This window comes from Physella acuta, unplaced genomic scaffold (genome assembly GCF_028476545.2).
Source record: "Physella acuta isolate Inbredline_101_S28 unplaced genomic scaffold, ASM2847654v3 ptg001271l, whole genome shotgun sequence".
Taxonomy (NCBI): Eukaryota; Metazoa; Mollusca; class Gastropoda; family Physidae; genus Physella; species Physella acuta.
This window is the reverse complement of record NW_026732786.1, coordinates 78,908-95,000: the sequence shown is the minus strand read 5'-3', so window position 1 is coordinate 95,000 and position 16,093 is coordinate 78,908. Positions and strand designations below refer to the sequence as shown.

At 34.5% G+C, this 16,093-nt stretch overlaps 1 protein-coding gene across 2 annotated transcripts in view; it reads right to left on the bottom strand.

Moving 5' to 3' along the window:
* Positions 1–16,093, bottom strand: part of LOC131957839 (cGMP-dependent 3',5'-cyclic phosphodiesterase) — an 85,248-nt gene that overhangs the window by 20,499 nt on the left and 48,656 nt on the right. The window contains exons 14-22 of one of the 2 annotated variants that reach the window (XM_059322643.1): positions 13,733–13,796; positions 13,472–13,553; positions 10,562–10,579; positions 6,394–6,454; positions 5,250–5,331; positions 5,051–5,085; positions 4,089–4,204; positions 1,340–1,417; positions 420–500 (exon numbers count right to left, since the gene is read on the bottom strand). In XM_059322643.1, coding sequence (XP_059178626.1) covers positions 420–500; positions 1,340–1,417; positions 4,089–4,204; positions 5,051–5,085; positions 5,250–5,331; positions 6,394–6,454; positions 10,562–10,579; positions 13,472–13,553; positions 13,733–13,796 — 617 coding nt within the window. The remainder of the gene's footprint in view (positions 1–419; positions 501–1,339; positions 1,418–4,088; positions 4,205–5,050; positions 5,086–5,249; positions 5,332–6,393; positions 6,455–10,561; positions 10,580–13,471; positions 13,554–13,732; positions 13,797–16,093) is intronic. The other variant, XM_059322644.1, reaches the window with a different exon arrangement.

Sequence of the window (16,093 nt, the reverse complement as noted above, 5' to 3'; positions counted from 1 at the left end):
TGAGTTGCTAAAGAAATACTTGAGTTATGTAAAATATTGCAAATTTCTTGTGAAACCAAATACCTGGATCAAATGAATTATTGAGTTTTTTGCTAAAGAAATAAATGGGTTTTATGTTACATTAAAGAGCTTTTTGCTTAGGTAATACGTGGGTTATGCAAAATATTTAGAGTTTATTGCAACGATAAAATACCTGGGTCAAATGAATTATTAATAGTTTATTGCTAAATAAATTCACTGGGCCATGTAAAATATAGCATTGTGAAAAAAATTACTGGTTATATGAATTAATGATTTATAGCTGAATACATACCTGGGTCATGTAAAATATTAAGAATTTATTGCTAAAGAAATATTTGGGTCATATAAGAGTATTAAAGGGAAAGTTGCATAAGAAAACTATGTTACTTAGAAAATACCTGGTTAATATGGAATATCATGAGTTCATTAGCCAGCCTGTGCCGATGTTGTATGTCTACCAACTTCTTGTACATGAGCGACTGTTGGGCCACGCAAAGCCAAGGGGGGACAACATCCAGGTCAATATTAAACACACACAACAAATAAAAGAAGAAAAAAATAAACAGAAATAAATAAGATTTTTAAAAATGCGGGAGTTCAAAAGAGTACATGGTGAAATTTTTGTGGACTGGACGTGTGGGGTAACCCAGCACTAATGTGTTGATTTGATTTAAAAAAAATAAAGGTACAAAATAGATCTAGGTGTATCACATGGCCAAAATGTGAAACACATCAATGCCAGGGGTTAATGACCTCCAGCCCACAAAAAAAAAAAAAATCAAGCTTGTCTATTGTGGTGTGGTACGACTGAAATAAAAATGTTAAAAAAAAGTCGACAACTGAAAAAAAATAAAAAAAAATTGTTAAGACAAAAATGTGACAACACCAAGGAGAGGGGCTATAAAAACACTTAACTTCACAGTATAAAAATGGCATACATTTGAGAAAATAAGTAAAATGATTATATGCTTCAGGTTTCTATTCACAATGTCTTATTTTTCAAGCAATTCAATTTGTCAGACGCAGCCAATGCTACACTTAAAACATTTCATCATAAAGTTGGAATTTTTTGGTTTTGTTTAATTAACTGAATTTTTTTTTTCATGAATCTCATCAGTTAAAATTTTTCCATCAGATTAATCAAAAACAAAACTAATATCCTGAAACAAAAGATCAAGCAGGAAAAAGAGAAGAAAAAACCCAAGGGACATTACTCAAGTGATTACAACACAGAGTTATCTACCATGAACTACTGGTGCATGTCAACATGCAAATAGAAAATACCAGCAAACAGTGCAGAGGTGGACTGTCCAATTACCTTCATGTGGAACATCATGAGCTCATTGGCCAGGCTATTCCTGTATTGGATGTCTATCACTTTTTTATACATCAGAGACTGAAAGCAGGGGTTAACAAGTGTAACATTAGGACCAGTCCAGTTCTGGTTCTTACTAAGCTAACACTATCAGGGCCAAGAGGGATCTGAAATGTAACGTGTACGGTGGGCTAGGGGCTGGGCCATCTGGCAGCACCTTCAGTATCAACACATTCCCCCCACCCCCACCTCACAGACGGTTGTCTGGGTATGGGTCAATATCCAGTTTTTCTACCTAACTGCCTAAATCACCAATGTTTGACCTCTAGTGCATATCATATCAGTGCACCATCCAATGAGTAAACAACTGTTTAGCAACACCAATTTATATTTAATTTTATCTTCCTTCTCTTTGTTAGAACAGTAATTTTCTTAAGCGATTTAACTATCTGCTAGTTTGTTGATCATCTTTTGTTTAGTAGCCAACAATCCAGAAAATATATTGTTTTAGTATCCAGTAATCCTTAAGGCATATTGTGTTTTAGTATCCAGTAATCCATGGAACATCTTGTGTTTAGGTATCAAGTAATCCTTAAAGCATTTTGTTATTTACTATCCAATAATCCCTAAAGCATTTTAGTATCCAGTAATCCATAGAAAATATTCTGTTTTAGTATCCAGTAATCCATAGAACATCATGTGTTTTGGTATCCAGTAATCCATAGAAATTATTCTGTTTTAGTATCCAGTAATCCATAGAACATCATGTGTTTTAGTATCCAGTAATCCATAGTACATCATGTGTTTTAGTATCCAGTAATCCATAGTACATCATGTGTTTTAGTATCCAGTAATCCATAGTACATCATGTGTTTTAGTATCCAGTAATCCATAGTACATCATGTATTTTAGTATCCAGTAATCCATAGTACATCATGTGTATTAGTATCCAACAATCCATAGAACATCATGTCTCCAGTAATCCATAGTACATCATGTGTATTAAAGGGGAACTACCAAGTATTGACAAAGAAAAGTATTTATCTATTCAGCTTACTGAAGATAACTCAAATTAGAATTTGCTCACACAACATATTTGTAATACCACAGCCAAGTAAAAGAAAAAGAGTGAAAGTGAAGAATACAATCCTGAGCTGATACAGGCTGGATGACCTGTAAACAAATGCATGGGGTAAAAAATTTAATCAAACTCCCCAAATATTCTCATACGAAAAATTAGACAATAATATCTGCTTCTTGTTTATTATTTTCTGATCATGTTAACCCCTTGGCACCCTGAAGTGGGGCACTAATAATTTCAGGGAGACCCTAGAGAAACGTGTTGGGCGTTTGAAATACTCTTTTGTGGATTTAAGTCTAATTGCATAAAATCTATATAGTGATTTGGGGTTAAACTAATATTTCCATGAACTGAGGCAGAAGGAGTGGTAGAGGTGGCAGGGTTAACTAATATATCCAGGCACTTAGGAGGGGTGGTGGGGGTTAACTAATATTTCATGGAATTGTGGAGGGGTGGTGGGGGTTAACTAATATTTCATGGAATTGGGGAGGTGTGGTGGGGTTAACTAATATTTCATGGAATTGGGGAGGGGTGGTGGGGGTTAACTAATATTTCATGGAATTGGGGAGGGGTGGTGGGGGTTAACTAATATTTCATGGAATTGGGGAGGGGTGGTGGGGGTTAACTAATATTTCATGGAATTTGGGAGGGGTGGTGGGGGATTAACTAATATTTCATGGAATTGGGGAGGGGTGGTGGGGTTAACTAATATTTCATGGAATTGGGGAGGGGTGGTGGGGGTTAAGTAATATATATCCTTAACACCTCGCCCTACTCCTAAGATTTTGCCCAATTAACACATTTTTCTGTCATTTTTTACACTCTTATTTTATATGAAGCTGGGCATTCAATATTTAACAGAACAGAAATGTAGCTATGGTACTAGGCAAGTTAACTTGATAGAATGCACAGTATGATAATTTACATTTTTTTTTTGTTTATGAACTTCAAGCTGGTGCCAAGAGAGTTAAACATATACTTCCCAATTCTCTTTCTGTTAAATTTACATTTTTCTCAAAGCTATTTTTCTCTATAAATGAGTACATTTTGGGAGTGTCAAAGGTATTACTTCATCACTCCATAAGACTGAAATAAAAACTTTTCAAGTTTAAAAATATCAAAATAAAAATGAACAAACATAATATTTCTGAAATGCTCATCAAATATATACAAGCATACTGGTGCCTAGGATCAGAAGAATTTGATAACAGACTATGACTCTTATGTCACTGTTGTCTTTTTATTGTCTCTGTTGATAGCAAGAAACATTTTTTCCATTAATTATTCATGCATTAAAAGAGAAAAAATATCACTGCCATAAAGATAGAGGAAGATAACTCTCACTTAACATAAAACGAAACTAGGTCAGCTTTTCTCCCTTTTAAAGTCTAAATGTTGAATCATTCTTTTCTGAAATAACTCTGGTATTATACAACTTTAATCAAAGAAACATGAGTGGGGTGAAAATTAAAATTATTTTTGTTTTAATTTTTCTAATTACAAAATTATATTTAAAAATAAATAAGAAAATAAAACATGAGAAGTTTTAATAGGTAATCTCAGATGCTACGGCAAAAGGTGAGACCAGAAATTCAAGTCCGTCTTCATTTATTTAAGTGATTGTTTTCTATTAACGAGGAAAAAAAGGTAAAATAATAAAACTGGACTTACATGACTGATGCTGATACAACAGTACACTGCAAAGGCTGAGGCGATCTCTTCATCGAAGGTAGTGAAAAACTGGAAGGTTTTTTTGTTACACAACTGAGCAACACCCAACACCACACCTGCGGGGTTCAAAGAAAAAAACAGCTTTAGAGTACAACGCATACAACACGACTCAGGCAGGAAAGTGGGCGGTGGACAACCTGGCATAAAGCATGGTAGTTATGGCCCCTGACATAGGTTAACAAAACAAAAAAAACTGGCAATAAAGACACTGTACTCACTGTTTAATAACTCTTAAGAGAAAATTGTTTTGTTCTTTTATAAGAACAGGGAGAAAATAAACAAGCCAAGTTGGATTAAAATCTACATTCTGCACTTCAGAGTGTTAATTTAAAAATTACGTCACAAACACAGTGATCCAGGCTTCGGTGAAATAAAGAAGAAAACAAAACCACAACGCATTATGTAAAGTTAAAACAGATGTCCGGCAATTTACATCCACTCACAAGTAAACAAACTGCTACTGTATGAGTTATCTTCCCTTGTCATCGGCTAGTTTCTTTTATACCAGAGAACACGCACCTATTCCAATCCTACCTACCCACCTATCCCAATCCTACCTACACACAAGTGCCAACAGAGAAAAAAAAATACAAAAAAAAAAAAACTTAAGGGGAGCAACCCTACCTCTTGGGGTAATTTAGTACATGTGTGATTACCTCCCCTTCCCAAGAAGTAGAAAATAATCACCTGAATAGAGTCTAACAGCTGGCACCAGTGTGGGAATAAAACAAAAATTACTATTGATTTTTTCTCCCCTTTATATTCTAGCAGAACATAGCATAATGACTGCCTTTATTCTACACATTTAACACAATTTGTCTCACAAACCTACAAGACCACCATTTCTAAAGGAAAAAAACAACACACCAACAAATTCCTATATAAAAAACAATTATACTTACCTTCCTCATCCTTGATTGGAAAACACAATATATTTCTACAGGAAATAAAAAAAAAGAATTATCCTTTTGACATGATTTTGGACTGACACTTCACACTTTTAATTTAATTCTATTATGTTAACTAGCAGGGCTGTTTTTTTAATATTGTGTTAGAACCGTTAGATTGGTTGAGATCATCCAACTACAGTATAACACTGACCTGGTTCTGAAACCTGTAGAGTCGTCAATGCCCCTATAAAACAGGGGATGAGAGTATGCATCACGGATGTTTAACAATTTTCCTGTATGATGAAAAGAAACAAAATGCAAAATGAACAATAAGAAAAAACAAAGAAAAAAATATTTATTACTTTGTTGTTTTTATGAGAGTTAGAGTGTGGCCTAAAGCTAAACTCCCACATTGTTTTATTCACTGTGGTTACTAAAACATATCCACTCTACTTCACTTGTTTTAATATCTGCCATATAATGACATTTTCAAAACATTTTTAACAATGATTGTTTTAACTGTTACACTAAAGGCTATATTAAAATTGCTAGCAATCAGCCTTTTTACTGGCATGAGGTAACAATTTCTACTGACCTGAGGTAGCAATATCTAGTGACCTGAGGTAGTATTATCAACTGACCTGAGGTAGTATTATCAACTGACCTGAGGTAGCAGGAATGACATTATCAACTGACCTGAGGTAGCATTATCAACTGACCTGAGGTAGCATTATCAACTGACCTGAGGTAGCATTATCAACTAACCTGAGGTAGCTTTATCAACTGACCTGAGGTAGCATTATCAACTAACCTGAGGTAGCATTATCAACTGACCTGAGGTAGCATTATCAACTGACCTGAGGTAGTATTATCAACTGACCTGTGGTAGTATTATCAACTGACCTGAGGTAGCATTATCAACTGACCTGAGGTAGCAGGGATGACATTATCAACTGACCTGAGGTAGTATTATCAACTGACCTGAGGTAGCATTATCAACTGACCTGAGGTAGCATTATCAACTGACCTGAGGTAGCATTATCAACTGACCTGAGGTAGTAGCATTATCAACAGACCTGAGGTAGCATTATCAACTGACCTGAGGTAGCATTATCAACTGACCTGAGGTAGCATTATCAACTGACCTGAGGTAGCATTATCAACTGACCTGAGGTAGTATTATCAACTGACCTGAGGTAGCATTATCAACTGACCTGAGGTAGCATTATCAACTGACCTGAGGTAGCATTATCAACTGACCTGAGGTAGTAGCATTATCAACAGACCTGAGGTAGCATTATCAACTGACCTGAGGTAGCATTACCAACTGACCTGAGGTAGCATTATCAACTGACCTGTGGTTGCTACATGACCTGCAATGCCTTGATTTTTGGGCAGTCTAATTTCACCTTGTACCTAGAAGAAAACAAAAAATCAAACCAAATCAGAAATAAAAAAATAAATAAAAATAAAGTCATGAAAACAATCCAAAAAGTTAACCTGCCCATCATGTTTTAACCTTCTTTAGTCATTTAGTCAACCTCAATTCTAAACTTTAGTTTGTTTGTTTTATAAACTTAGTGAGGTAAAATTAAAGGCTCTTTTACAAAAATTCATTGCTTCTAATAATAGAAGTGTGTAAAATTCTTGTTTTATTTTAGAAGACAGTCTTTGCAGTGAGTGGTTAGAAAAAAAAATGCAGCATTCACAAAATCAAGGGATTTGATTGGTTGAGAAGACCAGAGAATTAAGAGATTTGATTGGTCAATGTGACCCAGGCCAAGGTTACATGTCTTCCTGCAAGTCAGAGTATTATCCCCAACTTCTGTGTGCAAGCATTCCAAATGTCAGATGAATATGGACAGGGTGCGGGCCATTCAATCTTTTTTCTTGTGTGCATCCAATTAGTTTGGTACAACTTCTACGTTCAATTATATAGGATTATATTTCTCTAGAATTAACAAATAAATTAAAATACTTTGATCCATCTTCCATGTTTGTGTTTTAAATTGATATTTATTTTTAGAATTAACAAATATAATTTCAAGCAGTTTAATAAGTTGATACAATTTCAGTTTGTTTTTTAGATTGATAATATTTCCCTAGAATTAAAAAAAAAAATATTCTTTCAAGCAGTTCAATTAGTTTGAAAAAACTTCTGTTTGAGTTAAGAAATATACTATCAAGCAGTAATTTGATTACACATTGTAAACACCAGCTGACATGTATCTAGCAATTGTTATATTTTAGGTTTACAAGCGTATTCATACTTTATTTTAAAGTAAATCTTAATCATTCAAATAAATTCTATTAAGGATAATTTAACATTATTGTTGTCCAAAGCACGTTATCCTTGAGTGAATGATAATAAGAGGTTTATCAGAGTTTTAAAAAATTAAAGAGCTTTGTCTTTTATCTGTGAATATTTTATATTTTAATACCAGATGTTCATTAATTAATTGAATAATTATTTTCCAAAGAACTTACACATTTATGTTTCAAATGGATTGTATGTTAATATTTTTAAAGATTTATGTTCTTCAAAACTAGCAATACAACTTATCAAGATGAAATTTTTTTTAATAAAATATTTATACCCTAAAACTGAAAACATTCTAAGATTTATACAATATAACTCTCTAGCAGAGAAAGTTGCAAAAAAGCATGTGTTTACTTCATTTTAAACTTCCAAATAAATGATGAACCATAGCGCGTGGAAGTGATTATGTAGTGCAAAACTGAATCAATCAAATAGAAAAGAATAAGATGGGGCAGAAGTGAGGATATTGAAAATTTGTTCCAAAATGTAACGAAACAAAATAAAATATAACCTGTGATGAAAAAATTTACTCTTACGGTGTGAACAAGAGAAAATGAAACAAAATAAAAATTGGTAACGTGGATGGTGCGCAGATGAATAAAGAAACAGATGGGAAAAAAATTTGCCGGTACAGGAAACAAGAAGAAATTTTTGTCAGCAAAAAGTTGTGAACAAGTGCAGAAAGGGCATGCAATCATCCAGCTGTTAGTATACACGTTTCTCAATGGTGTCTCATAGAGAAATTAAAAAGTCATGCTTTATTTGGCTTCTTTAAAGTTCAAATTAAACCCACTAACTTTTTGACATTTTACTTTCAAACAGGCCAAGCATATTAAAACCACATTGACCGGACAATAAAAAGATTCTAGAAAAAGAGTTTTGTAAATACATATGGATAGAACTTAGTGCTTTGATGTAAATATAGACTGATGTTGGGATGGTAAAGATAGACTGATGTTGGGATTGTAAAGATTGATGTTGGGATTGTAAAGATAGACTGATGTTGGGATTGTAAAGATAGACTGATGTTGTGGCTGTAAAGATAGACTGATGTTGGGATTGTAAAGATTGATGTTGGGATTGTAAAGATAGACTGATGTTGGGATTGTAAAGATAGACTGATGTTGGGATTGTAAAGATAGACTGATGTTGGGATTGTAAAGATAGACTGATGTTGGGATTGTAAAGATAGACTGATGTTGTGGCTGTAAAGATAGACTGATGTTGGGACTGTAAAGAGATGTGGCGATTGTTTCATAAATTTTAATTTAATCTATTACAGCTGCCAACATTTTATTTTACAGTATTTCATTTTAAAATCTTGTACCTACAAATAAACAGGATTAACCTAATACTTTTATAATTTTATTCGGTTTAACTTAGTAGCTGTTAGAATTTTTATAAGTTAACCAGAATCCTTCTGGAATACTTTTATAGATTTAAATAATATGTATAGGATAATTTTACTGGTAACCTCAAAACTATTGGGGATAAACTTACTAACTAATGGGTTAAACTATATATTCATGTATTCATGGATGGGATAATCGTGTAAGTTTATTATACAATAATTAGAAAATATTACATTAGTTTAACTAAATACTGTTGGAGATAAGTTACTTTTAACGATAACTTTATAAATTTAACTCAATAGTTAAAAAATAATTTCATGGACAGTCAACACTTATGGGTTAATTTCCTGGGTCTAACTTAATGTTTCTGGGAATATTTTCAAGGGAGAAGTGATTTTAAGAACTACAAGGTTAACTTGAAAATTGTATAGGTATACAAAAAACTACTCATCATACAATCATTTTCATCTTGGAAACTATTAGGAGCGCAAAAAAAAAAATGAAGTCAATAATAGATTGGAAGCTGACTGCAGGTCTGAGAACTACACACAAGAACACATTTTAAAACTTCGGCAAACAGAGACTTTCGAGAAACCTGGGTTTATAGTAGGATCATTATACAAAGCTTTTATAGTAGGATCATTATACAATGCTAATGAGATGACTTTCTATTATTTCAGTATGTCGAATGTTTTTTTTCTCAAATTGTAACTGAAATAGTCTCATACTTGTCTAGGTTTTAAAATGTGTTTTGTGAATAACAAAAAAAAAAAAAAACTACGCAGCTTGAAATAAAGTTATTGTTTAAATAAACAATGGTAGAAATGCTAAAATTAAAATGACTACTTGAATTTATACAGAGCTGATTTCTTCTCTATAAATAAACACAGATAATGTTTAGACGAGTTTGGGTTAAGTTAGCATGGCTGCTAATGTACAACTTAGGATGATAAATGTAGATGTATAAATATATTTAAAAAGAAAATGAGAGAGATTATAAATATTTGTGAAGTATTACTGAATATAAATTAAGATTATAATATAAATGCATGTTCGATATCCTTGTTAAATACTGTGGTTATAGAATAATGGAAAATGCTTTCAAATCACTTAATGTGGTAACATCCAGTAATGCACAGTGCTGAGTCGTAGGATTTAGGTGCCCATCACAACTGATGGACAGACGACACTGACTTAATTTGGACTTATTTCCATCATACGGGTACAGACTTAATTTGGACTTATTTCTGTCATACGCAGATTCGGATGCCGACTTAATTTTGATTAATTTGCGTCATACGTATTCTTCAGTATTAGAAACATGACAGATATAGACCAGATTTAATGACTGATTCATAACCAAAAATTTGCTAAGCTGAATAAATGATTTAATTATTAATTTAATCACTAATGAATGACAAGGTATATATACAGATGTAAAGACTAATTCATGACCAATTCACCTGAACTAGCATGGTTTACAGATGACTGACTGTGTATATTTCAAATGGCTTATCTTTAATTCATGTAATGATGTATAAAATCCCATAAATATACTCCCCAAGAACTGGTCTTTGAAAAATCTTATCCAAACAAAAAAAGATTAATCCTCGGAAAAAATTGGATGCACTATTTTTTAACCTGATATTACCATCCTACACAAAAATCTATGAACTTTATTCTAATTTAGCTAAACAAAAAAATAAAACCTTGTCTTTATAAATTTTTATCTGAAAAAAAAAAAAGAGTTGAAAGAAATGAAAAAAAAAGTAGAAAAATGATTGTATAGCCAAATTGGGTGACTACCAAGCATCATGTGCAGTACTGTAAGCCAGGCAAACACTTACGTACCCCATCCCCAAATTGCCACTGAAAACAAAAAGAAGCCAAATAGGATATATACACTAGGTCAAGTTGATAGCTATACTGGCATACACTGGCTCTAGGTCTAGGTTACTTACGTTCTGCCAGTCAGATTTTTTAGGCAATGAAGGGAAAAAATTATTAAATCAATCTAAAATTAAAATTGGTTGCTTCCTAACATCAACAATAACTTTTTAGGCAACAAATCAAAAGGTGAAAACATTCTTTTGATTTAATCTTAAAAAAAAATCCAAAATTTCTTTCTAATTTCAGTGATTAAAAGACACAATCGCAGAGGCAATTAGAAGAAAATAATTAAAAATTTCATAATCATTCCTTGGATGCTTTAAGTGATAGCAATGCTCTAAAGAATTACCAACAGCTAGTAAACTCACTAGACATCTAAAAAGAAAATGTTAGACTAAAATTAGATTTGAAACTGGCTTACTCTCTAGCATAAAAAAATAAGTAAATAAATAAAAAGTAAATAAAAGATAGAAGCAGTAGGTTGAGAAATGTTTACTCAATGGTCAACAGAAAGATTAGTTTCAAACAAATTTAGTTCAATTTAGTTTGGGAGGCTCAAGTCAGATAACTCCTGTCAAAAAAAAAAATCAATAGACAGTACAACAAAACTGACCAATCAGCACCATGCAAACATCCATCCAATCAACCATGTGCTTTAAAAACATAATTTAAAAAACCCAGTCTTTTCTTGGCTTTCTAGCTAGGCAACACCATTCCAAGAAAACAAAAATTCACTGGCCAATGAAAAGATTAGAAGTTGGTGACACAATGCAAGAACAAACTCCATGTAAAGACTTCTGGCACTGCAAGGGAAGCAACACTACAAAATGGGGTTAGTTTCAACAAAACATACTTGTCTTACACAGTTATCTCTCTCTGGGCCTCTGTGTTGCCTCAAGGACATAATTACATGCTTTTGGAGGGAATGAAATTGGGCAAGGGGCGGAGACAAAAAAAAATAGAAAACACAAATAATTAAAAATATGGAAATACAATATTAAATAGTCTCAAAGATTTTAGGATATAAATAGTGAATACGTGTAACCTAACATATACTATATAACAAGATATTTTCAAACATCCAAAACTAAATTTAAAAAATAATTACAAGACTAACTAATTTCATTATCAAATAAAATGACAAATAAAAATAATAATCTAAAATACTATCATTACTTAAAACTTAAAAGTTCTAATCTTGACGAGATGTGTCCAACGCAAGCACATAGCACTAGGATGATACTACGCTGTATTGTATGAAAGGACATGCTCTTCCTGGTAGTCATGTGATAGGCATGCCATGGCACACTTGCATGCTATGGCTGACCTACATGCTGACACCTGCATCTGACCTACATACTATGGCACCTGTGGCTGACCTACATGCTGACACCTGTAACTGACCTACATACTCTGACACCTGTGACTGACCTATATATGCTGACACCTGTTACTGACCTACATGCTCCGACACTTGCGGCTGACCTTCATGCTCTGACACTTACGACTGACCTACATGCTGAAACCTGTGGCTGACCTACATACTCTGACCTACTTATTTATACTATTATTTTAATTCAACCAAATGTTCATCTTCAAAATGGTAGCTAATTATACAAAAATATATTTATCATGTCTTCAGTTAATTCTTTGTATTCCACCGTACACGTAATATACCTCAGTTGTACACAGATAAATATGGCTAGATTTGGCTAACATCATTGCATAATGATTGAAGACATTTTCCACACTGTGCCATTAAAATGCTAACAACAATCGTGTTATATATTTCTCCATACAAATAATACACCTTACAAGAACTCTCCGACAATTCACGGCCTTATCATTGTGTATTAAACACATACATGAACACATTTAAACTATTACACTCATGCAAGTACACAATTTAAACACCGCCATTAGAGAAGCTAAGGTTTATGAAGACTTGAAAACACAATAAACCTAACAAGAGCTTCTCTACAATTCACCACCCTATCAGTGTGTATTAAACACAGACATATGAACACATTTAAACTTTTATATCCAAGCAAGTACACAATTTAAACACCTCAATTAGAGAAGCTAAGGTTTATTAAAAACTATTTCAGGTAGTTGGGAATGATTGTCTTCTGTGAAATTATCCATCTAAAGCTTTTTTAGACTGACTGCTTGACAAAGCCTAGTCACAACTTTTAAAATACCACAAAAATTAAAGAAAATTAGCTTAATTAAAAGAAAACACTGATTAACTTCACTATAAAGCCACACAGATTTAAGGTAAATATACATTTCAATAACGTGTTGTTTTATTCCAAAGTTTAAAAAAAAATTAACGTTAATGTTATTTTATCCTAGTGATAAATTATTAGTGATGGATTGTTAGTGATAAACAGTTAGTGACGAAACAGGTAGGTAAGTACTTAGTTCATGCATGAGTTAATCCTCTAGGTGATTAAGATTAGCAGGTACACAGTGAGCACCATGGGATAACACCAGTCATGTGATTGAAATATCCCACTTTACAATCAGTTAGTATCTATTTAAACACTGTGTTACCAAGTTAGGTATATGTGTGTGCAATGATGTGCGACAATGAAATTACCTCCCTTGAACAATTCATGCTATTGAGGGTGGGGGTTTTGTTTTTTAATTTTCTAGACATTTGTATGGAGTTTATTGTAACATTCATGCTATGGAGGGTGGGGTTTTGTTTTAAATCTCTCTGACATTTCTATGGAGTGTACTGTAACATTCATGCTATGGAGGGTGGGGTTTTGTTTTAAATCTCTCTGACATTTCTATGGAGTGTACTTTAACATTGAAACAAAACTCCAGCAATGACATCCCACCTCCCCCTAGGTAGACACCTACCTCCTTATCATCAGCAGTAATCCCGTCAAATACCATGGCAACCAGTTCATCTGTGTCTTTGTCTAGCAGAAATACTGAACACCTGAAACACGATGGATCACATGTTATAAGCATTACATGATATATCACAAGTTATAAGCAATACATGATATATCACTTATTATAAATATAAATTAATGACATCACATGTTATAAGTATTACATGATATATAACCTGTTATAAGCATTTAAATGATACATCACTTGCCATTTAGTGCTTACCTTTCAGCATCTGTTAGGTTTCTAGCTTCTTGCATAATTTCTCTTAACAGTTTGGTTAGATCATCTGCAAAACAAAGTAAATTATTAGGATAGGAAAATTTCAGTGAGCTATGCACAGGGATTATGGTGGAACAATGTAACAGGGATTACAGGGATTATGGTGGGACAAAGCAGATTTCATCAATGTTATATACAAAGAGAATTCATCAGTGTTATATTACAGAGGCCCAAGTAATGGAAGGAAAATGATCTTTAATAATTCCCAATTAAATACAAATACTTCATGAAAAGCATAATCTAAATATATTTTGTGTGAAATAAATAATCCATTTACAATATTTATGGTTAGTGTCAAGCTCAAGCTAATTTTTAAGTTAAATATTTGAAAATTTTGCATCAGAAATTTTGTTAATTATTTCAACCAATAAACTGGATTAAAACTGTCAGTAAAAAGTGAAGAATTTATTTAAATACAGTAATGATGTGTGCAGACTAAACTATTCAACAAACAAGAAAAGAAAACAGAAAAAGAACTTGAAACAATGTAAACAATAAAACACAAATTTTCTTTACAACTGTAGCCATTTAAAAGTAATTTAAAAATTGAAAATAACCTTTGAACTCAACAAAAAATTGAAAACATGAATGTCCGAAATGGAAACTCTGAAACGGCAAACAATCTACCATCTGTGATGCCCTCGGCAGCTGGGAAGTAAGCTTGGTGAAGCTGAATATAAAAGCGATCTCGGAACTCAAAGACAGTGTTCAAGTTGCTCTGATGCAAATGTATGTGCTGTTCAGTGTGGCTTGGTGTGTCCTCTACCTCGTCATCGTCGTCAAACAGAACATGGAACTGGTGAGTTAAATCGTCTGAATGGACGCGGGAGCTTGCTCGGTGCTGGTGCAGACTGCTGTTTGAACTGTGTTTACTGTGCGAGGCATGATGGTCTAGGCTGGTGACTGTATCCAGGTAACTCTGAAAGCTGGGCACACAGATTCGCTCTTCACTGTTGGTATTGAGAGCGCTGTCACCAGTGTGAGTGGTACTATTAATAGCGCTGTCAAGATTCTGGTGATGACTGCTGTCTGAACTGTGTTTACTGTGCGAGGCATGATGGTCTAGGCTGGTGACTGTATCCAGGTAACTCTGAAAGCTGGGCACACAGATTCGCTCTTCACTGTTGGTATTGAGAGCGCTGTCACCAGTGTGAGTGGTACTATTAATAGCGCTGTCAAGATTCTGGTGATGACTGCTGTCTGAACTGCGCTGGTTTTGTTTACTGTGCAAGGCATGCTGGTCTGGGATGGCGAGCGTGTCCAGATTAGCGTGAATGGTGCTATTGACAGCTAAGCCATGGGTATGAGTGGTGCTATTGAAAGCACTGTCATGGGTGTGAGTGTTGCTACTGACAGCACTGTCGTGGGTGTGAGTGGTGCTACTGACAGCACTGTCGTGGGTGTGAGTGGTGCTACTGACAGCTAAGTCAAAGGTGTGAGTGCTACAATCTTGGCTGGGAGTGCCACTGTTCCCCACTACCACTGTGCCTGACTCCTGGCTAAACTTAGCTCGGTCGTACAGCTCGGAGCCCTGAGCCTCACTGCTGGAACATTCCGAGGAGGTTCCTTGACACTGACACGACAACACAACCCACTCATGACAACACTTGTATCTGGCCAGATCCTCATCGTCACAGGAGTTGCCATTTAAGAATGAGCTATACCGTGGCTTAGCGCTGGAACAGGTAGTAGTATCTGAGAGCACCAATTCCTGAGAGCTATCTCTGGGCTCTAGAGCCAGATTTGTATCAGATAAAGATACAGCAAAAAGGTCGCTAGAGCAGCAGAGGTCAGATTGACCCAGTAACCCAGAAGACGAGGACTGGGTCATGCAGCATTCCAGCTTAGCAGGCACGACATCATCACTGTGTGGGTCTCTTTGTGGAGGTGAACAGCACTCCAAGTTCAAGTTTTTGAACAGCGTGCTGCAGCTGTCTGCGTCTACGTCAGAGTCATCAGTGCAGTCATCGTCCTGGGGTTCAAAGTACAGGTGGTAGTACTTGTGAACCTTGACCTCAGGATTGTTGTCATCGGATCCGCTAGGGCTCCCATTTTCATTATCATTTCTGTTTGTTTCCCCGCTGCAACTTTCTAAATTTGAATCCAGGCTCTTCTTCAAGTCCATTTCCTGTGTATTTTCAGAGGAAACCAACCCAGTACGTTTTCTGGCCGGTGTCTGTTTTTCAGCAACCTCGATGTCGGTGAAGTGACCAATCAGCTTCTGGAGAATTGATAGGTCAGAAATTCTGCTGGAAGTGTGTAGCAGAATGTCCGAGTCGCTGCGAGATTCACTGGAATCTTCTG